A 26,525-nucleotide genomic window follows, 5' to 3' on the forward strand; every position below is an offset into this window, starting at 1 on the left:
AGTAATTGTAATTATTCCTCACATATGTCCACAGTATGTTTGTGCAACTCCATGCTTAGGGCAAGAAAACAGAGCCTTTTGGCTCCTTGATCAAAACTCATAAATATCTTACTGTTTAACTGGCTAAAGCATGTTAAAATAGAAAGGGCATAAAGGGCAGAAAAAGCAGGGAATATAATTTCTTTGGGTTCTTCTGTCCTTTAGGTCCTACCTCAAGTATGTCTTAACTTTTGAGGATGGCAGGCCTTAATAAAGCAGCTTGTTGTTCACTTGTGGGGGTTTTGACTGCTGAGCCTTTCTTCAGCCTTCCCCGTTCATCATTGGGCACTTCCAGCTTGCTCTGTCTCTTGCCTGCAGATCTGGTGGTTTCTGTGTTCCCCTTCGTCCTGCTGTGTGCCATCAGAGTATGTTGGAGGGTGGAACTGGGAAGCCCAGAAGTAAATGCAAACCAATTATAGGAAAAGCTCTTAGAACTTCCGCCCCCTCCCCCCATATTTCATATTCTTGTAGCAAGAAAACCTCAGTTCTGTAGTTGCAAACCTGTTGTCTCATTCAGGCTTTGATCGTGTGATCTTTCAGACAAGTGCTGAATATGTTTTATTCGGGTTTCTTGCAGAGTCAATGGCCATGGGTTGCTTTACCCGCCCCCCCTCTTTTCAGTGGTACTGCAGCACCCACCACCACTGGTATCAACATAGACTTTCAGATTGTTTGCTGGAAGCACGCAGGCCTGTGTAATTAAGTTGTTGCAGAGCTGGGAGTGGAAGGCACTTCACCTGGCCCGAAGGCCATGACTTTTTATGATGACAGCAAGCTAGAAAGGACCGTCCTTCCCTCATTCCTGAAATTACTGAGCCAACTCTGATTTTGCAGGATCAAAAATGAAATTTGTGACAGGATTTTTGGATTCTGTCCTTCAAACATTCCTAGTAGCAGCCAATGTTACATTCAGTACAGATCGGTTAGTTTTAATTTGTTTCCAGTTGAATGTTGTGCAGTAGCAAGTCACAAAGGAGGGCAGTTAAAATGCAGTGATTGCCGTAACTCTTGAAGTTTTTTAAGATCCATATTCTAACACAGCGAGGGAGTTTTCTGCATGTGCTTATCCTATAATGTAGCAGCTCTTGGCGCAGCCTGTGCCAACAGTATATTTCACACCCAGAAAATTCAGTCTCCTGGCGCCAAGCTGTTAATAACTATATCTGTTATAGAAACCATGTAGAGGCGGGTGTTTTCATCAATCTGTAAACAAAATTGCCTCAGCTATGGTTTATTTGAACTGACTGCCATTTTGCTGTGTGTGACATGTACACACCTTAGACTCTAAATATTAAATAACAAAACATAAATGATTTAAATGCTTACCAGCAACCCATTAAAATGAAAAATGAGTTAAGGCAGTCACATAATACAAAAAAGTGCTGGCTGTCAGCAAAGTGTTTTAATTAATTTTAATAAATTGAGAGTTCAAGATAAAATAGGTATTTTTATTTGAATTCATAAATGGAATATTTTGTCTTGAAAAGTGAAAGCCAAAAAGGAAATTGCTCTCTTAAGAAAGTCTTTAATAACTCATTAATGCCTGTGGCCTGAGTAAATTAGAGGTCTTCCTCACTTGTAAAGGAAGACAATGAACCACTTTCCTTGGGCAGATATATTTATCCCCGTCTTGAAGGTCTATAATTTTCATGAAAGGCAGAGTCATGTATCATTTTTAAAGATCTTATATGTACACATGTATTTTGTTAATATCACGTGGTTTTAATTTTTCTTTATTCTTAAAAGGCTTTTTATAGTTTCCCCTTAATATATAGAATAATGTGGGACAGATGTAATTTATTGCTTTAATCTAAACAATGGAAAAAGTCAAGTTAAATGTTTTATTCTAATGTTCTCTACATTCTTATTTTTTACATTCAAAACCACTAAATTGTATAGAACTTCTGTTACTCTGCCATGCAAACTGAATGTGCAGCGTCTTGTTTCTGTGTAACATCTTGATATCCATATTTATTAAACCACAGATTTTTAGATGCATAATATATTAAAATGTGCTTTTTTTGCTATGCTGCTATGACTTCCTTTTTTTAAAGGAGAATTAAAAAAAACCCTAATTCTTTGTATTAAAAAGCACAAAGAGTAATGCAGATTTTTCATTAATACACACAGAGTTTCACCAGCATTCATGACGTCCTGGTATCTTTTGGAAGAAGAGTGCTCTGCTATCCCCTGCACAGACACTTTGGATTAGTGACACGTGCCTTCAATGATACAGTCATGATACTGCAACTAGGTAAGTTTTTTAGAGATTGGAAGTGATGACTATGTAGCCACATTGTTTGTATGTCTGTCTTTTTAATAACTTTTTTGGCCAATTTCACCCAAACTTGGTAGATATCAACATTCCTGGACATCTTGTGGTTTTGTGAAAATGGGACTGTGGAGAGAACAAAATTGATGTCCTTATGAGGAAAATGCCCCCCAGAGCAACTCATTTATTAGCCAGTGAACAATACGTGCAGTTGTGGTGTAAATTCAGCTGTATTATTCATGCCAGAAAATCCACACATAAGAACTGTTATGAATGTCTCATCCTGAGAAAAGTCTTTTATCAGATCTTGTATCTTAATAAATTGGGATATTCCAGCTGTGATTTGTAAAGCTTTAGGGAAAAGGTCTTCAGAGAAAATAATAGTTTATTGTAATTGTTCATGTTGTGTTGATTTTTGAAGTATTTTTCTCTATACTGTATTTGTCTGTCTGTGAACAGATTTTTCTGGTGGAAAGCACCATATTAATGAAACTTTTGTTATGGTAGGTTAGATACTATAATTGGCTTAGACCTTATTCTAAAGGTGTCTGAAGTTTTTATTTCAAAGCAGGGTCAGTTTTTGTTGCAAGTGTAGCTAGAGTCCAATTGTCTTCTGTTCATCTTTAATTATCTGACTGAAGCCCTGTTAAAAAAGATTGACAGATTTCTGATTACTTCCATGATTTATTCCCACCTAAGGGAAGTTTTTAAAAGCATCCTCTTCAGTTGCTCCAGCTGTTCTGTTTGGCCAAGCTCTCCTCATCATGGTTTTGCAGTTCATTTTGCAGCTTTGTTGCATGAGTTACTGTTTGGAAGAACTATTTCGTTAGAATTTTGACAGGAAGCTTACCTTAATGTTGAGTTCCAGCCCCCCTTGCCCCTTTCTTTTTCTAGAATTAGATCTTCTGTTATGTTTGTTTGTTTTTTAACTTGAGCCAGTCCATTATATTTTTTTTCTTGTTCAAAGTATTCAGTTTCCAGCCATCTTAATTCCTAAATTGTTCCATTGTGTGTGCCAGTGTAGAGTCGCCACACATTTGAGGGGAAGGGGTAGTTTTGTGGTTAATATTCAGTGTTCAAGTTCTTTGTAGGATTAAAGCAAAGTGTTTGAGATGACTCTGTGGTAAGTCCAGTGGTAACCTGGGAAGAACTGAAATCCTGAATTTGTATCAGCATTGAAACTTGTTTTGCATCATTGTTCTTTTAGTACTTCCTATATAATTTTCCTGTGTTAGGAGCAGAGGCCAAAATCTGTGTCTTGCATTTGTTTGTGGGCTTTTTGTTTTAGTTTGTTGGTTTGGTTTGTTTTGTTTTTTGTGGGCTTTTGTTTGTTTGCTTGGGTTTTGTTTTGTTTTTAATTTTGCAACTCACAAGTATTGGAAAAAAAACACTAAGTTCTGCTTCTCAGTGACTCTTCTGTCAGAAAGAAAAGTTGAACACTGAATGCTTTTTTTGAAAGTAGTAACTTAAAATAAATACAGAAGTTGTAAGTAACTTTAACAACTCAATATATAAACATGGTTGTGTACAATTCCACAACTGAAGCTGGAGTAACCATAGGTTTGAAAAGTTGTACTGTTACATGAAAGCTGTCTGGGATAAACAGGGAATATGTAAAAGGAACGTCACTGCTGAACAAATCACTTGCAGTCATTAAGATCATAGAATTATTTTGGTTGGAAGAGACCCTCAAGATCATAGAGTCCAACCATGAGATGATGACAGCTCCACTCCTGAATGTAAAACAAAACAAAACTACAAATATGTGGTGTGTAGTCCATTTTTTATTCTTCAGTTTTAAATGAAATATTTTTAAAAATTATATATTTTTCAACAGAATTGTTTTTATGGTATTCAGGACTTGTTTTTTATCAACAGTCCTATTTGGCTGTTGTTTAGAACTCTCTTACTTTCCTAACAACAAGTAGAGAACTAAAATAACATATGCAAGAGGATCTAAAACCAATTTATTGAGAATTAGCGTTGTAGTCACTAATTTACATTGTTACTTGGCAGATGAGTAGCAGCGGTGGATGTTGTCAATGGTTCAGGCTGGCAGCTTGACAGGTAGAACCTTACAAAAATTAGCAAAATTTCAATTCCACATATCATTTATTTTTAAAAGAGGAGGCTTCATTTTAGTCAAAATAGTTAGGTTTGACAAGCTTGGCTTGACAAGCATTGATGATGATACAATCCAGAAGTTCAGCAGTTATATTTGGGACTTTTTTTCTTTTGCGTTCTTTCCTGGCACTTGTTCAATTGCTCTCTACAGAACTGGTGGGTTTTTCAGTTCTATTTGCCGTGGCTTTTTACTCTCCAGGTTCTTTCTCCTTATTGCCATCTCCCACTTTCTTTAACTTTCATTTTCTCTGTATATTTTTTTCACATGGAATTATTTAAAACAAATAAATTTTGTGCTCGAACAGCAGGGGGAGTTCTGATCTCTCTCTCTCTTTTTTTTTTCTTTAATCTGTGAAATGTAATTTCATCCCTGTTCAGGTTTCATAGCCCAGGAGGAGCCAGCCTCTTGGGAGAGGGTTATTAGATTCTATTTGCAGTAGTGGCTGTTTTCATTTGAATGGCCCGTTCCCCCCCACCATTAAACAGTGAATTTTTTCTTTTTCAGTGTTGCAGCACTTAACCCTTTAGCAACCTTCATCAGAAGACTGAGAGATGAGGTTCCAGCTAATTGAAGGTTACATTAGTTAGTTAGTTCTCTTCTTCACAAACAATGGTTGCATAATGAATAAAATTAAACTGACATCAAAAAGATTTCTAGTTGTGGAATGAGAAAACATTGTTTTTAATCTTTCACTGCATTTATCAACTGTATGTCAAATGGCACCTTCTCGAGCCTGAAGTGAGTTTTTCTTTTGGAGGCTCGGTTTGCCAAATTACTCTGTAACTAACAGAAGCAGGAAAAGTCCCGCTTTAAGGCTGCGCTTAGACGGCAGCCCACGGGATCGCTTACGTTGTTTTACACAATTGCTGTGGCTTCTGTGTGCTTGGTCCTGCTGTGGGCTGTTTCCATCCTCGTTATTTTCCAGAACAGGTGTTTGTGTAGGCATACAGGGGAATAGGCTTTCTCTCTCTTCAGATAAATGATGGAGTATAATTCTTCTTTATTTGCAAGTTACTTTTTTGTTTATTTGCTTTTACATGGTGCGCTGTCTGAGTGTGCTAAAGTCTGGGCTGGACACAGCTCGGGGAAGTGGAAAAGCTGGGGGAAGGGGCTTCAGCTGCAGAGAATTACACGCATGACTGTGTCTTGAGGCTTAAGTGTTGCACGGAGATTCCTACTGAATTCGGAGGCTCTGCATCCACATGGATGCGGATACTGAAGGGTATAGTCATATTACTGCTCTTCTGAGACTGTGAATCAACTTAAATTTACAAGATAATTGTAGATAGCATGGTTATTAAAGCCTCAAAGGTGAGAAGATGATAAAGATCATCTGTTATGACTTCTAGTGAATTACAAAAGTAAAAATCTCTTTCCAGGAAAAGCTGCAGTTTTGAAGTGTCTGCTGGACATTCACCAGATTTTTAGGGAGAATGACCCTGCCTACATCCTTAATGATCTCTTCATTACAGACTATTGCATCTGGATTCAAAAAACCAAGTAAGTTCTTAAGCAGTTATTGATGTGGGAAATGTTTTTAGCATACTTAATCTATGAACAAGTATCAGTAAAATCAAAAGAAATGTGATCTCCTATATATGGAAATGTGATCGGTCCTTTTAACCTTGGGTATCCAGCTAGTCTTACTACATAAACAAAGACATTCCATGCATTTTTTTTATGTAGTGACAACATTGGAGAAGGGAGAGAGGATTTGCATTTATTTGTAATAAAAATATGAATTTTCATTGATATATTAATGGTTTAGGGGAAAACAGCTTCTGGGGAATTTTCACTCTGTTGTGATCTTTCTTTGCAACAAAAACGTTTCTATAGCACTTACGTAACATTAAGAAAAGGTTTGGAAACAACTCCTAGTTCAGCATTGAATTTATAACTTCCAATGGAATTGACAACTTCCAGTTCTGATCAGATGCCCATGCAAACCATTTACATCTGTATGAAACTGCTGGTTTATGGACTGCAGCAGTTGTACCAGTTGGTTATTAACACCAGAATAAGTGTCACATCTCTGTGCACTGTGTCGCCTTGCCCCTGTAGCTGCTTGCCAGCTCGCTCTCCCTGGCAATGTGCTTTGGCCTCCACTTCACCTGAGATGAAACAGCAACTGTGCCACTTGCAGACAAAGTCCCTGCACTTCAGCAATTCTGTGTCTCACCTCTGTGACGTATTTCCTTATTTCTAAAGTCTTGGGAACTTTGCAGCCAGGCTGGTTGGAATTATCAGCATGCTTTAATGGCTTAAAAACAGTGAGAAATGGATTAAATGATCAAAGAAAGCTTCATGTTCAAATCTTTATATTGTTCTTGTCAGATTTATTATATTTTTCATACAGCTTTTGTTTTTCTCCCTCCCTTTTTATGTCTTCACAGCCTTCTCTGAAGGCCCACAAAAGTGTGTATATGAGTTGCAGTCATATTTATCTGAAAAGGGAGGCACTCCTAATATAAACAAAAATGTCATTGTCTTGTTTGTTAATAAAGCGACATACAGACTCGTAAAACTCATGGGTTAAAAATAGTCTTTGCATTCCAGTGCACAATTTAATGAGACACTGGGAGAGAAAAAATAACTTCTTGAGTGCACAAGACATAAGAAGCAGTGAGGGAATAGAGAGAGAACTTAGTGTTAATCATGGTCATAAAGGGGCATACAAAAGAGAATTGAGACAGCTTGCATGGGCTGTACTTTTAGGTGTGACCTTACTGGTACTACTTAGAGTATTAAAGGTCTACAGTTCATAGCTGTGGATTACATGTTGTAGATACTGTTGATTCTTTGTTTACTTTCAGTGACTATGTATCTATGGGTAACAATGCACAAAATATTCTAAAGCAACTACAGGTGTTTCCAAAAATTTTGATTCATTAATCCTCAGTAGTTCCAGGAACAGACAGTTCATTTTACATTGTCATTTTTGAGGAGACCTTTTTTGGCCACACCTTAAATACAGCTACAGGGAAATTCACATTCAGGTTGAAATTGAGTTGAAAAAGTGCAGTAAATGAAGAAGGAGAAAGATATTTAATGCATCTTTCACGAATAAATGAGTCACAAGACAGTAATATCACTGCTGTCCATATCAATGAATATAATGTCTAGCAAGTCAGTCATAAAAAACAAGGCTTTCTTTAAATACAGCAGAGGAAAATGTATGGTAGATATAAGTGACTGATACATTAACACATTTACTCCTAGACGCATACATTATGTACCAGTTAAGCAGAACTGACAGCTTCTAGAAAGAGGGCAATTAAGCTTTCTTATTGTCATAATGACATGGCACAATAGCTGTCTGTCATTAGGAGAACAAGAGAAAGAGGATCTGCAGAAACCGTTCCTATTTTTAGGGTCTGAATCAGGAAGGCATTTAAGCATCTGCTTAAGTCATTCGTGTTCAGTTTAGCAGTGAAGCACGTTTGAAGTTAAGCATGTGCGAAGCAAACAGGAACCTTTGTTTTCTCCCTTAATGTTGAAGGGAACAATGAAGTTCACTCATCATTCAGAAAATACCGTAACAGATACAGAAATGGGTGGTGACTTGTCTACTGAGGACAAGGGCTCCCAGCTGCCCACGGTGAGTAAGGCACTGGAGAGGAGCGTGGTACAGCTTCCATTCCAGGGCAAGAAGGTTGACATCCCTCTGGTAATTGCCTTTGTGGTGAAAGAGTTTTGGGAGGGGAAGGTATTTATAGGTATTTCTGTGGTGATCTCTCCATGAAGTTATTTGCATGTCCGATCAGTCTGGATACTTTCTCTGTTTTGTTTCTTAGCCATTCTTTGCTCTGTGCAAGCTTCATTAACTTTGTCTCCATTTTCTCCTGTCTTTTCATAGCTGTAGTCCCAGAGTGCTTTCAAAATCCGTGGAGGGTTTTTCTTTTATTCCCCTTTTCCCCTGGTATGTAGCCAAGTTCTAGTGGAGGTTGAGCCCTGTTTATTCAAAAAGTTAAAACAGACTATAAGTTCTTTGTAGTGAAGAATCTGAGCACTTTAGAAACAGCTGGAAGCAAGCTTGTCAGCTTACCTGTACTGGCAGAGAAAAGTCTGCGAGCTGTAGGTTTAGGGAAAAAAAATCTAATGGATCTATCAAGTGGTAGTAAGCATGCGGCCCTGCTCCAGATGAGGCTTCTGCGAGAGGAACACCCAGGTAGGTACTGGCTTGTAAATATTCAATGTGGAAACAAAAACCTTGTAGCCAACAGTGTGTCAATAGCTGATTACAAATTTGGTTTGAGATCATAGTTTGGCTATGACTAAATTAGATGAATAAGTGAATGTGTCACTGGGCTGGCAGAAGGTTCATTTTAAGCACAGTATATCTGGAGTTAGAAATTAAGCTGCTGAATAAAACACATGCAGGTGGCTAATAGTCAATTTGGTATAGTGAGTAAAAGCTAGTTCTTTAATTCTTTGTTTTTTTTTTTTTTTAAAGAGAGATGATTTTATTCAGGTTCCTGTTATAAAAAGTAGATTCCTAGAAGTCTTGGAAAATGTAAGATATTAGCAGTGTAGCTAAAGTTTTGTCTTCCTGCTTGCAATCTTAAAGTTAGTTTTAGCTGCTTTCCAGGTTTCTACTATCTCTCTTTGAGCTGCTTGTGAAGTTACTGTTAATAATTCGATCTGTTGCATAAAATGGCATGTAAAATCATTTTAACTCTTCATTACATTTTGAAGAAAGGGAGCGTGTTGCTCAGCAAAACTTATCGGAAGAGAGGTAAAAAAATGAATGTTAACCTGGGTAACAAAAGCTGGACAAAGACCCATGGAGGGAGCTTGTAGTAAATCTCAGCAGGTGGTGTCAACATTTATGTTGAAAAGCCAGATGCAGCCAGATGGAAAATTGCATCTTTAACCTCTGAGGTCATAATGACATGTCATCACTTCATTTGATCCCCCTGCTAAGTGAGCTTATCATCTGCCCTGCTGTCACTTCTCGTTTTACTTTCATTTCCATAATAAAATTAAATTTAATTTGTCTGATTTGCATTTTTTTTTTCTTTAGATCAGGGCTTTCACAAACCGCTGTGGTACACACAGCAGCCTCTCCAAGGTGAAGCTACTACTGAATATGTGTTATAAGTCTGAGCTTTTCTCCACATCTTTCACACCTTACTTTGAGTAGAGGAGACAAGGGAGAGGAGAAGGAGCTTTGGGGCAACCACTGGTTGTCTGATAGCTGCAATATGGGCTGGGAACCCAGGGGTCTCTAGGTGTGGTTTGTTGCAGGAGAGCTTTGTCCCTTCTGTCTGTGACTCCAAAGGAGCTGTGTCCTCTACAGAAGCCAGAGCAGTTCACCCACTGACTCTTGCTGTGCAAGGTCCCTTTGTGTAGCCCCATGTCTTTCTCCAGTGTTTTGTATTCCCCTCTGTGCCAGGCTCTATTCACACTGCTTTTTATTGTCCGCTGTTGTGCATACGTGCCTTCTGGTGGCTGGGCCGTGTGACGCCTGCTGGCCTTGACACAAGTGGCTCGCTGGAAAGCCCAGCGACTTCCAGGAATCCTTGTCCAGGCAGTGTACCACATACTGTTCTGCATCCCTACCTAAGAGAACAACGAAGCCCGTGCAGCTTTAAAATACTTTAACATTTAAATACATGTTTAGTTTTAAATATCTACCACTTTAGTATTAGTTAATGTATGTTTTCTGTGTTCCTGAAGTGGGGGTGAAGCTCTTAGTGTTCTAAGCAGTTTTTCCAGGGTTAGTACACTTACTTATGCACAGTTGTGTAGTTGTAAACTTCTCAGAGTTTCGTGAGTATGAGGAATGCAGGATTAAAAAGTGTTTGTTCCTGTGTAATTTGTATTTTTTCATTATTGCTTTTTTTTTTCTACTTTTTAACTCACCATCTCACCTTTTATTTGTGATCTGTTCTATTGCAAAAATTATAAAATCATTATTTGTGTTGTGTATTGTAGCAGCCCCAAGTCATGCAGTAAAGAAGATCTGTATATTGAGATGAGCTGTGTGTCCTGCAGAACTGTATCTGCAACCTGATTTGTTATACCAGTATATAGGCTGCTTTAATGTATGTATGCTCTGCAGCAGCACCTTCATGTGTATGTGCTTCACAACCTCAGACAAATGTCATCTTGCTACTTTTGGTGACTGTAGTTGTAACTTCCCGGTTCAAGAATGGACTACTTGCTTTAAAGTAAAAACCAGGATTCCTGGTGGCATTTATAGTGTCTCTATAGAAGCTTCTGTCTTTATTGGAACTAAATTAAAGCTAAGTCTGATATTCCTAAGCTTGTTCTATTTCCTTCTCTTGATTTTCAGGTCAGACACACCTAAAAGATAGTCTAGCTTCATAGGTCTGTTTTCCTTTTAATCTCTTTGTTGTAATTGAGACCTAGTCCTTGTTACAACATAATTACCTAGTCTGAAACCAGCAGGGAGTTGCTGCTTTATGTGTAGGGTGGGAAGTTCTCTAAATAAATGTAGGATTAATTACATTCACAGCATGTCATTGAGGTGATGAGAATGACTGTGATTGCTCAGCCCCCCTTTTCCTTTCCCCAGGTTTTCTGAATTACTGTTTTAATCAATATAGTGTAAAGTGGGCCTGAAGTGTTAAGGCCTGATGTTACAAAGGTGTTAAGGAGCCCAAGTCTTTCAGGAAAAAAAAAAATCCATGAGATTTAGGATTTTTACTGTCTGTGTCACATTGGGTCATGAAGTGCTCAAGAGAGTAGGGAACTCAACCTTCAGGATCATAATTCCAGTCCAAGATTTGTGTTCTTTCTGATCTCTTTCTTGGCTTTAGCTGACTTGAAAAATTGATTTTACAAGTTGTTGTCTCTTTATATTTGCAAAAAAGACTACTTTCAAATGTATAAGACAGCCTCCTAACACTTTTTTTCAAAGCATACATTTGATAATCAGAGTAGTGCTGATAGTTTGCTCTTGTGCCCATTTAAACATGCTGTACCTCACGGAGTCTTCAAAAACTTCAATTCATATAAATATTTGCATAGGATTTGTTATTAATTTACATTAAGTTCTCTCCTTTATGGAGCATCTTACATATTTTCCTTGTATCTTGTTTCACAAGTTAGTGCACTACTAACATGTTAGTTTATTAAATTTTTTAAGCTGAGGGGAGGACAGAATGTCTTAACAGATAAGAAAAATTAGTCAGTGCTTTAAAACATTGTCAAATGTTAGAGGAATATGCTAATTTTCAGCTGTTAACTTCTTGGATTTGGCAGCTGTGATTTGGAAGAACAAAAGCATGAGCAGTAATATATTCTGGAGGAAAATCCTGGTGCTTGGCTCTTTGGGATTAAACTGATTTGTACAGCATGTTTAAAGCACTTCATACAGTTAAGACCTTGGGAAGCAAACACTTCATAGTATTGTATGTTATGTGCATTACAGTTTCATGGTCAACTATACTCTGCTTTGGCTGCAGTTGAAGTTTTACTTTACCTTCATTGCTGCCCATGTTAACCTTAGTTTAGTGAAGGCTGCAGTAATTTCAGGTTTGATATAAAACTCCAATATTCAAAGTAGGTGGTGCAGAGAAAGCCAAATTGCTTTCGCATTGCTGCTTTGAAAGCAGCCTTGCAGTTAGCATATGCTTTTAGTGTGTGTTCTGATGTGGCCAGTTATGTTATTTATCAGATAGTGTTGCAACCCTATTTCCACCATTGCAAAATCACTTATTTGGATCTAGCTTGTAGTTAGAGGATTATATTTTTCACTACACTTCTTTAATAGTATTGTCATTGTGGATATGCTAAAGCCACTTAATTCCCTGTCCCCCGCCCCCTGCGAAACAATACAACTTGTTGGATTTTTGAAGACTATTGTTTCTATTTTTCTTTTAGCTTAATAAGGGCCATACAGGTACAAAGGGTAAACCAAACAGTCTTGGTGCTGCTTGTGCTCACACCTTGTCCCTGAACACAGTCAGAAAGCTGTGACTTATCTGGTTACGTAGGCTTTACCCTTAGTGTCCTGTGATGACTTGCTGTAGTAGCTCATGACTACAATCCCTAATTATTGTAATTCCTTCTTAGCAGGCTTTACAAGCTGGCATCAGTACTGCTGGCAGCTAGTTCAGCGTGCAGCACTACGTTTGCTTGCTGCTTTGAGTAATCATGTTGCGTTAGATTTGCTTTTCATTCACTTCTCTGGTGGCCTGTGGTGGTGTATTAACTTTCAGATGTCCCAGCTGGTTTTCAAGCTTTTACCAATAATGGGAGTGACCACTTCAAATGGTCTCTTTGTGGACTCTTTGAGGTTCATTTTATGCATATATTGGAAAATAGGAAAAAAAAAGCTGGGAACATACAGATTTTTGTTACTTTATAAAGTTATAGCCATCCATTGTTTTCAGAGTCTTTGAGTACTGTCCGGTATCTATAACAATCTATCAATAAAACACAGTATGTCTTTTCAGATAAATAACATTTAATGTCACAACATTTTTTTTATTGATAGGTAGAAAATGTATTGCACTAGCTGACCCAGCCTGACAATATGTGCTTATTTGAATAATGTGTATTTTAATACAATCAGGTATAAAATGGTACATTCACACCTGAATCTGGTAGAGAACCCAGAATTATTTGTTTCCATCCCAAGTCATCTGCTCTTAATCCTTAGATCAGAGTTTTTTGATTTAAAAATAGTAACTAATAATTTGCAAGCACATTGTCTCTCTTCACCGTTTTGATGCATGTTTTTAATACAGTTTCTTTTTGTTTACTGTCATCTTGAGCTGCCATGCCTCTCATTAAATGTTGCATCTTATTTAAGGACTGAGGTGTCACTTCAATTTATCTGTAAAGCAGTAGATGCACATAGAACACTTTGTTAATAACAATACCTAAGTCATGTAATATACTGACTGAAGAGCCTTAAAGCAAAACACTGTTTGCCCTGAAGGATGGAAAAGGTGATAGTCAGGTAGATATAATACCTGAAATTCCCCTTTATGTATGTTTTAGCAAGCCCTGTAAAACATGGATTTTTAACAAGGGGTTTAATCTCTCTTCCCAGCTGCTAGCTGCAGTTCTCTTTGATGTTTTTCCTCTCCTCTCCTTTCCTGTGTTGTTTTTTTTCTATTTATTCCATCATTTTTCTGTAGCTCATTTTCCTTCAGGCTGTGTCTGAATGCACCTTGCTGTGGGTAGAGAATGCAAAGAAGAAAGCCATTTTTTTTCCCCTCAGGCTACCGCTTTGATTTTCCAAAGCTGTTGGGAGGCAGTTCCTATCTGCCGACAGAAGGGTCAGCGGTCTGTGTTGTGTCTCTTCAGTCAGCACATCTCTCCTGACTCTTCCACAGTTTTGCCGAGGGGAAGGATGAGCTTGTGGGGTTGTTGCTTTCCCAGGCAGGTGGAGTGTGCAGCTGTGATCAAAGTGGGGAGCCACTCCACAGACTGATATCATCTTGTTTTGTTTGCAAGCTTGTCGGTGGCTAGCTTAGTCTCTTCTACCTGCCCCTTGCAGTGATTGTGTCGTAAATCTCAAGACAAAACAAAGGTAGAATGAGAGAGAAAAAATGTTGAATGAGGGGATGACTGAGTGTGTAGTCTAAAGCCCAATCCCCACTATTCCCTGGGACTCCTCCTTGCCACACCACACTGTCCAGTTCTTGCATGTGCGGCCTGCAAGGTTCCTTGGTGCAGATCTGCAGCCAGTTCAGCGGAGTGTGGTGGTATTTTTAATTATTATTATTTGTAAGAGGAATGATCATGCTCTAGAGCATCTGATACGAGGTGCTTTACAAACATAACAGGTTGGAGGAGAGAGAAGGTGGGAGCAAGCTGTTCAGTTTAGGCTCTTGCAAAAATCTACTTCTCTGCCAGGAATTTGTAAGATGCTCAGATTCTGTGTCTTTTTATATTGATACCATGTGAGTTGAGAGTGGACTGTAAGCAGGAAGGCTACAGGTGATGTTTTCCCTTCTGGTGGTGTTACGGGTGTCAGTCAGAAGCAATGTAGCAGTGTTGGACTTAAAACTCTGAACTCACTAGGACTTTTGGTGGATAAATTCCATTGTAAAGAGGTAGGATTGCGTTGGAGTAATGTGTTTGGAATTGTGTTTTTAAGCCTGTCCGTTGTCATTGTTATTCTTGTTGGTTTTGTAATACATTACTTTCCTAGCATATTCTGACACTAAAATTCACATATTCTGCACTGCTTTGTGTGAGTACCTTTCATTCCCATATTGTAGTACAAATGGTATAATTTACAGCATTAGGAGTGCCGTCCCCTGGATCACCAGAGGTGATGGTGAAGACCAAGTTCTAGATAATGACAGTTGAGAAATTTGAGGTAGATGGGGCTAGTGGGGAACGATTGTCAATGTTCCATTTGTGTAATGCAGCCAATACTTACTATCACATTATAAAATCTGTTCATTCCTCTGTGTCTGTTTTGTGGTGAGTTATCTATTAATCTTTCATTGTTTGTATTTATCATATATAACTTTGGAAGCTGTGCCATTGTTAGATGTTTGGACTGGCTGCAACTTACTGAAGCTATTTTGGCAACACTGAGCTGCTTCTAAGCTGAGCTAAAGTATTGTTAAAACATAAATACTCTTCGGTTTCTTTTTATAGTCCAATATTAATTCTAAGTCTGTTTTCTCTTATGCATATTTTCATAGTATCATCTACATAAGTAAGCTGTATTTAATTTATTTTATAATCCATGATATATTTGGTTTCAACTTATCAAAAAGACCAAGTAATGAAAGTAAGATGTTATATGGGAAAGCTGCTTCTTTTTATTTTTTTTTTAAATATTTATAAATGTGAAGTTCAGCTCATGCAGTATTTAGATTCATTATGAAAGAAGCACTGTGGAATTTCAGAATAAATATGGAGGGAAAGTCACTTGAAATATTCAGACTTATTAACATAAAAGAAGTCACTTAAGCTGAAACAATGGTGCTATGTTTTATATTTGATTTATGGCTAACAAACTGTAATAACTTAAGCTATGTTGATAGCAGTTCATGTTTACAAGACTGCAAGTTGGATTGCAGTAGATCACTCTCTTAGTTTCAGAATTCATGTAATGCCCTTTGAAAGCCAAAATTTCAAGATGAAAGTGTTTCATGTTCCCCTGAGACCCTTTGGATTCTTCCACATCAGCCACTGTTTTATGGTTCAGGACTTCCTGTCACCTGAAGATAAGTGGTGGGTTTCTCTTGTCATAAGTAGTCTCTTTATGCTGGATTTCTGCTCTTCCAATCCTGCCAATTTAAAGTGCTTACAGGGAGGCGTATTTTCCAGACTTCTTTTTGAACCCAGTGCTCCCTTTTTTTGTAGTGTGGTTTTCCTGTATTTCCTATATAAAGATCTGGTGTGCAGTGGAATGCTTTTCCAGTCTTCACTTTATCTGATGCCTACAAGGGAGAGAGGAGAAAAAAGAAGATTGTATAAACCTCTTACAAACCCAGCCCTTGTGCCTGAATCTCTTCACCACATCCTTTGACACCTCCACGTGTGGGAGCTGCTCTCAGCATGGATCAGCTGCTTGGGATGGACATGCCGTGAACTCCAACCAAGCCGATGCACGAGAGCTGTGTTTGCTGGCCCTTTTTCATGAGGGTCATTATTTATACCTCTGCTTATTTTAATTAAATACATATGAATTTGAAGATCTTTTTTAAACACCAATTGCTCTTAAATGTGATTGAAGTTGCCTGGTGTTTCCACGAGCTGTTAGAAAGGGAATATTTAACAGTAAGCAAAGGTGTGGACAGTGTAACTGTGTACACCTATGTGATCTAGGCTAAAAATCAGAAGCCATCCTCTTGAGAAATGGAAAGAATGAATTCTTACCTGCAGTCACATGAAATATATTGAATAGACTGAGCACATTCTATTTTAGCAGCTGGCTGTCGTAAGGAAGTGTAGATATTAAGCAGTCCTTAGTGCTATGTTGTGGAGATGGCTTGTTTCTTTCCTCTGAAGACAGTGGTTATCTAGTAGTAAATCATGTGAACAAATGTTTCATTGTTTCTGTTGTGTTTACACTTATCTGCCTTTCCTTTGCTGAAGATAATGTAGAAGATTAGTTAAAGTTTAGGTCAATTTTTACCTGAGTCCTGAACAAAATGGTCCTGTTTCTCCTTTGCTAATGCATTAAATTCAGCTTTGTTATATTATCTCCCAAACTCACTGATCAGAGCTAATGAGATTTTAATGGAGTTATTTGTTGGTTCTGCCTCTTACTATATACATGTATAATAAACTAAGCACACAAAACTGTTGAATGGTGCTGTGTCTGTTTATCTCGCTGGCTGTTAATTGTACTACCTGTTCTGTGATTCTTTCAAATCTCAGAAGCCAGGTAGGGTTATGATGAGTTAACCAGCTAATAAAGCCTGGAATGTGGTTTAGTAAATGTTGCGTATTCATCTTTCTGTTTAACTGATACAATAAGGAATTCTGTGGATAGAGGTGCCACTTTTGAAAAGAGATGTAAAATAGGCTTTAGACTTTCCTTATCACTAGGAACCTTTGGTATTTTCTGAATGACAGCCTTTTGTTTCTATGACAGGGTTGCACCGTGATTCAGGTGCTGTGTGTATTTTCTGTTCCGCTTCATGCCTTAAATTTCATGGCAGTATTGTTATGCTTTGTTAAGTTCAGCCATGTTTCACTGTGAAGAATGGTTGTGATCTCAGAGCTGGATGAGATGAGATCTGTGCATAGTTTCCCTAAGCTTGTGGGGAATTGGGGTAAATGTGTGTATAAGGTACTTTACAAGCAAGTTATGTTGGTTGTTGTAGTCTGTCAAACAACAGTGTGTACAGATAGGCAAAGTGGTTGTCACTGTCAACAATTACCAAGACTACAGGTTTTCTGCTGTGAATTTCTTTCAGAACTTCCTTTGGAGTAATTTTGTTCCCTGATTCTGAGCTTGCTTTTTCAAAACTCTTTCGCTATGGCTGGAGGTCACTGACTAGTGTGTAACTTGAGGCATTCATTAGGACTAACCTTGAAAGTGAAATAAAAATGGTGAAATATGGCAACTCATATAAAACACTTGCTAAAAGGTGTAATTGTCTCTTATCTCCAGGCAGATTGTGAGGCTTATGTTCTTTTGTAACCCCTGACTTTTAAAGACTAGTTTCAGCAAATTGATGGTCTGTTTAGTGTGATGAGTTTATTATTATTGCAGCTTAATGTCCATTTGTAAGGATTCTTTTCCTGCACTGGAGGAGTTTTTTGTTATCTAATCTCATTGTTCAACCAGTTATGCTTTTTTTGTGCGTGTTGACTTTAGATGCTTCTATGTTAATGAAGTCTGCTTTTGCATTGAACGCCATCATTATCACTTCTATGTTTTACTAGTCAGGACTGATCAAACCTATACTCGTTTCATGTCTTGAATATTTTATTAAAATCAAATTGTCTTTCAATTCTGTATTATAAGAATTAAGTCATTATATTATTTTTTTTCTTTCTAGCTATTTGAAATTGCACGTCAAATGTGGAGGGATGTTTGACGTTGTTAGTTGCATTTCTGAAGGAAGCATGCTGCTCTTGATCTAAAGTCCTGAAATACATATTATCTTACAGTAATTCAAGAGTATGTGTCTCTCCCTCGCTTTATTCTCCACTCGTGGGTGTCAGAATATGCTGTTCCAGTGACTTACGGTGTTTCCGAAGAGGGTGAGCTCAATTACCAGTTTCAGGAGACTTTTCCCACAGATCACTAGTTTGGTTGCTCTAGCCAGCTACGCAGGACTAGATAGAAGCTGACATCTGAATTTTAGAATGGAAAACAATTTATTTTCTTCTCAAGTATATATAACAATAGTTGGATGCTTTGTCAGCCATGTCATTCTTATATGAGCTTACTTTCTTATTTTTTTTATGTTGTGTTTGGCTGTAACTTGATGAGCCTTCTGCATCAAGGGAGCTTAAGCCGTAGACTCACTGCCATAGAGATGTTAATTTTCATCAAGGTCATGACAGACTTCCTCTGGGAAGTTAATGTTGGCATTATCAAGGGACCAAATGCTGAACAACGTCTCTTCATACCTTTGGTTCTGGATAGATAAGGCTTGGGCTGAAAGACAGTGGTGGAGGGAGTCCAGCAAGAACCACTCTGGGCAGGGAAAGAACAGGATGGTCTGAAGGGTGGGGAGTGTCTGGCCCTTTTGCAGGTGCCCGTTTGTTCACCAGTGACAGTCCATGCAGAAACATCAGTTCCATTCTGTTGCAGCTTGCTCTCAACTGGTCTTGTGGCAAGGCAGAGAACTGCATTATCCCTTATAGTTTAACTGGCGTTTCAGTGTCTTGCAGATACTAAATTTACACATCCTCTGTATCTGAACTGCTGAGGCTCTACTTTGGGATGATATCTGGTGATGTCTGAGATAATATTAACTCTAGAATTGTCTCAACACTTATGATGCCTCTGGCTAAAAGAATAATTGTGGGAAATTGTAAGCAGTGATGCCAGGTATGTAATTTGGAACACATTGAAGTGGTATGTGTTGTATTGCTTGTTATCTTATCTGTTATATCTAATAAAGAGGGTGTCTGTGAAACTTTTGTAAGTCTGAGTTTTGCCAGGCCTTGTTGAGAAAGGTAGTTCAAATAGAGACTGATGCTTTCTCCTTAAACTAGGTTGTTTCTCATACAGTAAATGTATAAATTTAAGGCAGCTGGGAATACCTTGTGGTCCAGCAGACAGCCTTTTGCTTAATGCAGCAGCTTTGTTACTAGATGGATCCTATGTGTCCAGAGCTCCTGCTGAGTGGAGAGAAGTTAAATGACCACCCATGTGATATTTGTCAGGCCTGCTGACTGGCACAGAGTGCTGGGGGTTCGTGTCTGAATGCATCTCGAGGAATTGTAGGCCTACTGGGGGATGGCTGCCTGGCAATGAGACAGGTCCATTTTCATGTTTGGTGGAACCCACAACACTGCAAGGGCACGTCTGCACTTGAAGTATCTCCTGTTTCTTTCAGACTTGTTTATCTTGCCTGTAAGGCTTAAAGATAATTAATGTAAAGTGTTTTACATGTAAGACAGGGCTTGTCAGCCCCGTAGAGCAGAGTTAGGGCACTGCTATCATGGAGGACTGATTCTCATTGTGATACAGTGAATAGGCCCTCACCACATTTGTACAACGTAACATAACAAGACTTCAGTTGGTTTCAAGATTAGTTGGATTCCAGCTTGGTTCTGAGACCAGTTAGGTCACATTCACACACTGGGCTGGTGACCAAAGCTGTTGACAGTGGTTTTGATACAATGGTTCCCATGCTTTGGTGCTTTTGTATTGTGCTTGGGCAAGAATAGCTCCATCTGCCATGACAGCACTTGTGCCCTGTGCGCTGGCTTGGGTAGGTAATAAGAAAATTCTGTTGCCCTGTAGTTGTATTTTGCTGTGTCTTACACCTAGTTTACAGTGTGTACTTCAGAAAAGTAGATGTTTGTGTATGTTTATGAAATGCAAAGCCAAGTTTATGAAGCAATAGGAATAATCCTTCTATTGTTTACAAAAACTAAAGCAAGCTATAGCTTGTGCTTGTACAAGAAAAGTCGCTTTTCATTCCATAGTGAAATGTTACTGACTCCTGCTTCAAAAGACTCCGCTGCCAATGTGACTATTTACTGCCACGTTTGCAAATACTCTGCACACTGTTGTAGATATATAACTCCCATGCCATGATCGAGGGTGCAGTGCCACCCATCCTACAGAATGAGGAGCAGAATGCTGATTTTTGTATTTGCAAGTTCTCTTGGAGTTCCTTGGTGGGGTGGGGTGTGTTTTGTTTTGGTTTTTTTTTAATGTAACTAAACTTCCAACGCAAGATAATTAGATGTAGGGTTGTTTTTATCAGTCAGATAGAAAGACCTGGCTCATTAACACTTTTTCTTTAAACCTTTCCTATTTCTGACTGATGGGCACAGTGTACAGAAGCATCATTACTTATTTTTATTTTAACATTTGCGCAAAGTTAGAGGATTTTATGGCTGGGTCTGTTCCCCAAGTCCTGCATTTATTTTTTACTTTCTGTGGCCAGGTTGACTTTTGTCTTTCCTTTCCATCTTATGTTAAATCTTCCTTGGAAACAATCCCTAATTTATGTCTTCTGGGAGACTTTTTTCTCATAGCGCTGTTCTGGATATAACAGCTCTCCTTACACCCTCTTTATTCCATAGAACAGAAGGTAGAACCGGAGCCCGCAGGATCATCAGTCTTTCCCTGAGCAGTTGTGTCCTGTGCTGCCACAGGTGGCTGTGCTGGAAACCTATAGTGATTTCCTTTCCTTGTTGCCATAATCATCTTTTTACCCCTTGTTTTATCCATCTCCCTTTATTTGCTAAACGTCCTTTGATTCTTTGTTCTTTTCACCCCAGTTTTACTCTTTTATAATCTGAGATCTGGCACATGAAGAAACTGTCCTGCTGCCTAGACAAGGATTACAGTTGTTCTGTCTTGAAACTGTAATTCCAGACGACATGGACAAGACCAGAAATGCCTCTGTTATCTGTTCCTCAAAGCTATACATTAAACAAAACATGCATCTGATCAGTTTAACCTGTAATTAAACATTTTCCTTAAGCAACTGACATCTTGATAACTAATAATTATAATGTGTAGCACCTTTAAAGCCTGTTATGCATGTTTATGTAAGAACACTATTACCATAATAATAAGATATCATTACTGCAAATGTGCATACTGAATGAGCATGTCTTAAAGTAATCATGTGATTCTATTAATCATACTTGAAAAATTATAGTATTTGCTCTCTACTCTCTACAACACTTCTCAAAAGGTTTTGGAAACAGCAGGACCTGTTTACTACAAGTCTAATACATGATATCTCTTTTCTAGTGTCTCTCATTTTTGTTTCCTGATTTGTTGCTTATCTGTCAGCTGGGGAAATTGAAGACCATCAGTCTCCCATTGAAATAATTTCCATATTTTGATTTTTATGCTATTTGCCTTGTTTTTCGTCCAGGCAATGCTACCACCTTTTCTTAAGGCTGATGTGAAATGCACTCTTGAAACTCAGCTCTCCTTGAAATTAGATAATTGCCTTAATCAAGATGGACTGATAGCTAATTGTAATTCTGTTAGTCCCTTGCACAGGGGGAGAAAAAAAAACCCAAGCTGTTCAAGTGCTCTTTTTTTATTTTAATAGAAGATTGGAAAGTTGGGGAGAGGAGTTTTCTGCTTTTATGTATAAATTTTGTGAAGAGTGTGACAGTTGATTTCTCATATTGAAAGGTTGAGCTCTGTAGACCATCCATTTTTTTTTTCTGGAAGAGACTTGTGAAAGTTGGGAATAAACATTTAGCCTACTAGGAAATATGAGCAACTGAAGAGGCTTTTTCATAGTGTTTATAAGTGATTAAGAGCTAAAATAAAATAGTAAAATAATCTTATAGTTTTCAGTGATTTGTTAAAAGACTTGTGGTTGGTGTAACGTGATCTTTGGGACACTGGTGGTGCAGAGAGCAAGAAGGTTGTGCGGGTCTGCGTAAAGTCCGCACGCCTTCCCCGTCCTGGACCTGAGCAGAGCTGGCTGCTGTAACAGTTCAGACCTCGCACGTGGTGTTGGTGGGACCACAACACGAGGGAGCTGAAGTACAGAAGTTGCAGAGATTAAGAGGATAGATGGGATTGTTGGCCTTTTGCAGGTGTTTAACTCATCCAAGCAGAGTGTCCATTTGTGCTGTTGTTAGAAGGGAAGAGCAGGCTGTTTAATCAATGCCTTTTTTTGACCTGTAATCGTTTGTAAAGATAAAAAGCATGTCCTCTCTCAGTAGTTCTATCAAAGCTTTTTAGAAAAAGGACTAAACATGGAACTTGAAGCCACAGTTGTTTTATGAAATCAGTTATTGTTGTTATTTTGTAGTGTATTTTGATCACTCAGAGAGAATTAACCCCCGGGTTTCTGACTAAGAATGCTTTTTGCGGTTTCACAGTTGCGTGGTGGGACGGATGTTTCTCTGTAGCTGTCAGGCATCGCTCTTGTCATTCATCCTCTTTGAACTCATTGATAAAAACACATTTGTGTGCAGAGTGACCAAATGCTGCTTTACAGAGACTATTTTTTGTCTGTCGGTAGTACCACATCTAATTTACTAACATAATGCGTGTTGAGTCAAATGAGTATATCGCTGTGTATTTTCTTCCTTACTGCTTAGTGTGACAGATGCACTCATCTGTGACAGTCAGCATTAAGTAGTTTGGAGCACACTGAAGTATTTATTAATGCCAAAACGTGCTTGATGCCATACATCTCCCTAACACTTGATTCAGTTATGTGATGTGTTTCTATATCTAACGTGTTAACTGCATTGTAAGAGAACAGTAAAAGAGGAGGGGGGAATTTTAAGGGAGTGATTTCAAACTGAGGGCATCTAGCAGGAAAAACATGCATGAGAAAATCAAAACAGCAGAAATAGGGAAAAAACCAAATACATACAGGATTGGGAAGTGAGGTGACAGACATGAGAGAAAAGATGTGAGGACAAACAGGACTTTCAAAATTGATTTTCTCTCTGTAATGGCAGTAGTGAAACAGGTAGGTGAGACTGAGGTACCTGAAGATGTATAACCAGAGAAAATTGTGCCTACAGTTAGTTGCTCGTGGCTGTCAATTAAATTAAAAGGAACTACATACAAAATGGGTACAAACCAGTGTTCTCATTCATAGCGCACATTTAGCTTTTGGAGCTCGTCGTATTCTTGTGGACAGTCAGGCTACAGGACAGGAAAAAGGATCGGACTTCATATTGTTAACAGTTCTTCCAGGGGAAGGGGCATGTGCACAGACGGACGTGTGTACAGTTGGAAGGAAGGAAAGAGACTGTTTCAAAAGCAAAGCAAAATGCTTTCTGAAAAGGATATAAACTCTTGTGACCTGGGGTATAAACCAGCTTCTCACCAGTGTGTTCAGGAAGCAGATTTCTCTGCAAGCCAGTTATTCTGTTATCACCTACCTGCAAAGCTTCATGAACCTTTCTATGTATCGCTTGGCTGCTTTTTCTTTATTTTAACCTGTGGAGCAGGGAGAATGCTTTCTTTGTTCCCAATTAGGTTGGCTATTTTTCAAATTCTCCTTAACTTTTCAAGAAAAATTCAAGTTCTTGACAAAAAGAAAATGGAAGTATATCATCAAAGAGAAAAAATAGGAAAGTGTTAGGTAAACTGGTTTTTCAAATTTGGTATGTGCGTATATATTGGAGGCTGTTAGGATAAGGTTGTGATTGAATTCTTAGCTTTAGATTTAAAAATTCGAGAACTATAAATTGTTCTCTGTTGCTTCAGTTATTTCTGGGAAACACTTCTTAGTTTTCTAGTCTTTGGGTTGAGCTAAGGAAGTTTAATATGTTTTATTCCAAGTTCAGCTTTTAAATGTTTCAATGTCTCTGTAAAATGTATAAGAAGCTGCATTGAATTCCCCTTCCTCCACTTTTAAATACAATTCCTTTAGGACGGAAAAAAAAAAAACCCGCATGAAGTGTCTATGTTATACTGAGTAATTATACCCCCTGGGAATGAGAATATAAAGATCTTTAAAATCATTCAACTGAGAGAACAAGCACTTTAACTTGTGCCTCGCAGGAGTCGTGTATTACAAGATGAGCTGCTCGGCGGTGTCGGTGTGCGGTGCCTGGCAGGTTCGCGGCTCTGGCAGAGGAAATGAAACCCCGTCAGTTACTGCAGGATTTATAGCAGACCTGCTGCTGCAGGAAGTGGTGAAAAGTTGATTGATAGTCTGAGGCAAAACTCTACAACAAGAAACAGGATGTGTGTTTGTTATTTTATACCCATTTTCCTCTCTGCCCCCCGCCCCTCCATTTCAAGGCACTCTTTGACTTTTTGTTCTCTGTTTATAAATCCATGATGCGCTTTTCTGGTAAAGCATGTGCTGACTTCAAAATATCTGAGGAAATGGCGATGGCTGTACCAAAGATTTGAGGCTGACATAGTGTGCCTGCTCTGTTAGAGGTGTTTATCTAAATGAACCTGATATTTTCATTGAATTATATTTCAGCTGAGTTACAAATGAAAGGTGTAAAGCACATCTACAGACAGAGTATTGAGCTTGTGCTATCATGTGTGCCTAAAGCTAGCTGTGACACGAGGAGAATGTGCCACTAAAATGGACCTGATCAGCTGTGCTTTACTGCTTCATCTGCGTTTAACAGACATATCAGGAAGGGTAGTAAAACAAAATGATTCTGCTGCATGTGAACTTAATCCAGCAGACCACATAGTGCAGAATTCACTGCTAAAGACAGCAATCCTGAAGAGGTTTGTTCTGAAATCCATTTTCCCCTACTGTGCAGTGCTGAAACATCAAAGCAGCACGGTCTTTTCTGAATGGGTCACCAAAGACTTTCAGTGGGATATTATCTAGCCTTGTGGGAAAAGTTACCCAAAGTAATAGAAATTACGAATACTTTTGATTGTTCCTGCAGGATCATCTACTTCTACAGTCATATCTAAAGAAAGTTGTTTGCAAAACAAGCAAATAGTATAAGTGTTTAAGATTTGTTTTCTCATTATCAAATGGGAAAGTTCTCTTTGTGAAGTTAAATAACGTATCTTGTTCTTTGTTAAAGGTCAAAAAAGTTGGCTGCACTTGCTGAATCCTTGCAGAAAACCACCCTTACCAAGTCCCACATAGGATTTGAACTAGAAGAGCTGGAAGCAGCAGCGGTGCTGGTGCAAGAGGAAGAGCGTGTGTTAGAAGCTGCTGGCACAGTTTCCAAGCAACAGCTGCCGTCCTCTGAGTCGGAGACAAGTGACTCTGAAGAATCAAGCTGTACTTCATCATCTGAGACAGAAGGCTCTGATTCAGACGAGCCAGAGTCCTCAGCTAGTGAGGATGGGAAAATAAATTCTCTCCAAGGCACGCGTCTAGAGGAGAGGACAGCTCCACTTATTGACTGTAATGGATTAAGGCAGGGCACAAACACTTCGACGTTTGAGGTTAGTGATGAAAAACCAAACGGTTCTTCGCAATCTACATCTGTTCCTGGAAAACTGATAGAAGAATTAGGAAAACAAATGCACACTGCAATTAGACTTTCAGAACAGCCTGAAGGATTGGCTACTGCAAGCTGCGTTTTACAGGAACAAGAAGAAAACGGTGTATCTGAACTGGACAGATTTTCAAAGGATACTACTGGGAAAGGAAATTTCTTGGAGGTGTCTTCAAAGACAAACCCCTTGCTTTTTCTTGGCAGCACAAATGAAGATGGAGACTAAAGGTCTGTGGTAGAACATGGTGTGACCCACTAGCAACACAGCTCGTGGCTATAAGAAGGTGTCCAAGGCTGTCCTGAGCTACAGAAATAAGTTGATATTTTTCTTCTTTGTATTGACAGTTTGGAGGACAAAACTGCTTTGAAAAGGATTTATATGATTGTATGATAGTTAGATTTTTATTTTTCTTCTGTGGTTCAAAGTCTCAGAATTAATGGGGGAATGTGTAATTTCAGTAAACTTCTAGAAACAGTTTTCATTAAGCTTATTTGGTAGTAGAATGATGTCCTGAACAAATACAACTGAAATGAGCTGTAGCATCCTTTTAGTTATCTTCATATGTTGAGATTTACTTGAAAGATATCCTTATTATGTTTGTATAAACTTGTTTATGACATTTTGCTGCATTTTTTAATTTTAAAAGGCTTTATAGCTAACCACTTCAAAATAATGGTTATAACTTTAAAAGTCTAAATAGTGCTGACAAGTTATTTTAAAATATTTATATATTTTATATTTTTGTACAAAATAAAAGAAATGTCTTTATCATCAGTGCAAGGCAGAAGGGTTATAGCTTATATTTCTGCAAGATAGAAGGCTTATAGCTTGTATTTCTGCAGTTCTTACCTGTTTCAGTGTTTTTTTCATGTATTCTTTTGTGGTGTTTTTGAAATGTTTCCACATGTGGATACTACTGTTGATCTTCAAAGAACAGAAATCCTAATTATTTTGTATTTCTTTCTGTATATCCTCTTAATGTCACCACAGTAATGTGCTGTGATTACTTTTCAACCTTTTTTCTATTAAAAACTGTATAAAAATCCTAAGCTTAAAGACTTCTTCACCAG

General features: G+C 38.3%; 1 protein-coding gene across 1 annotated transcript in view; it reads left to right on the forward strand.

Annotated features, from left to right (window-relative positions):
* Window positions 1-25,680, forward strand: part of SHQ1 (SHQ1, H/ACA ribonucleoprotein assembly factor) — a gene marked incomplete at its 3' end in the record, with an annotated part of 45,634 nt that extends 19,954 nt beyond the window's left edge. Inside the window, exons 10-12 of the mRNA XM_080350749.1 lie at window positions 2,170-2,293; window positions 5,816-5,936; window positions 25,032-25,680. Coding sequence (XP_080206875.1) covers window positions 2,170-2,293; window positions 5,816-5,936; window positions 25,032-25,680 — 894 coding nt within the window. The remainder of the gene's footprint in view (window positions 1-2,169; window positions 2,294-5,815; window positions 5,937-25,031) is intronic.
* Window positions 25,681-26,525: the final 845 nt, after the last annotated feature.

This window comes from Nesoenas mayeri (assembly GCF_963082525.1).
Source record: "Nesoenas mayeri genome assembly, chromosome: 10".
Lineage (NCBI taxonomy): Eukaryota > Metazoa > Chordata > Aves > Columbiformes > Columbidae > Nesoenas > Nesoenas mayeri.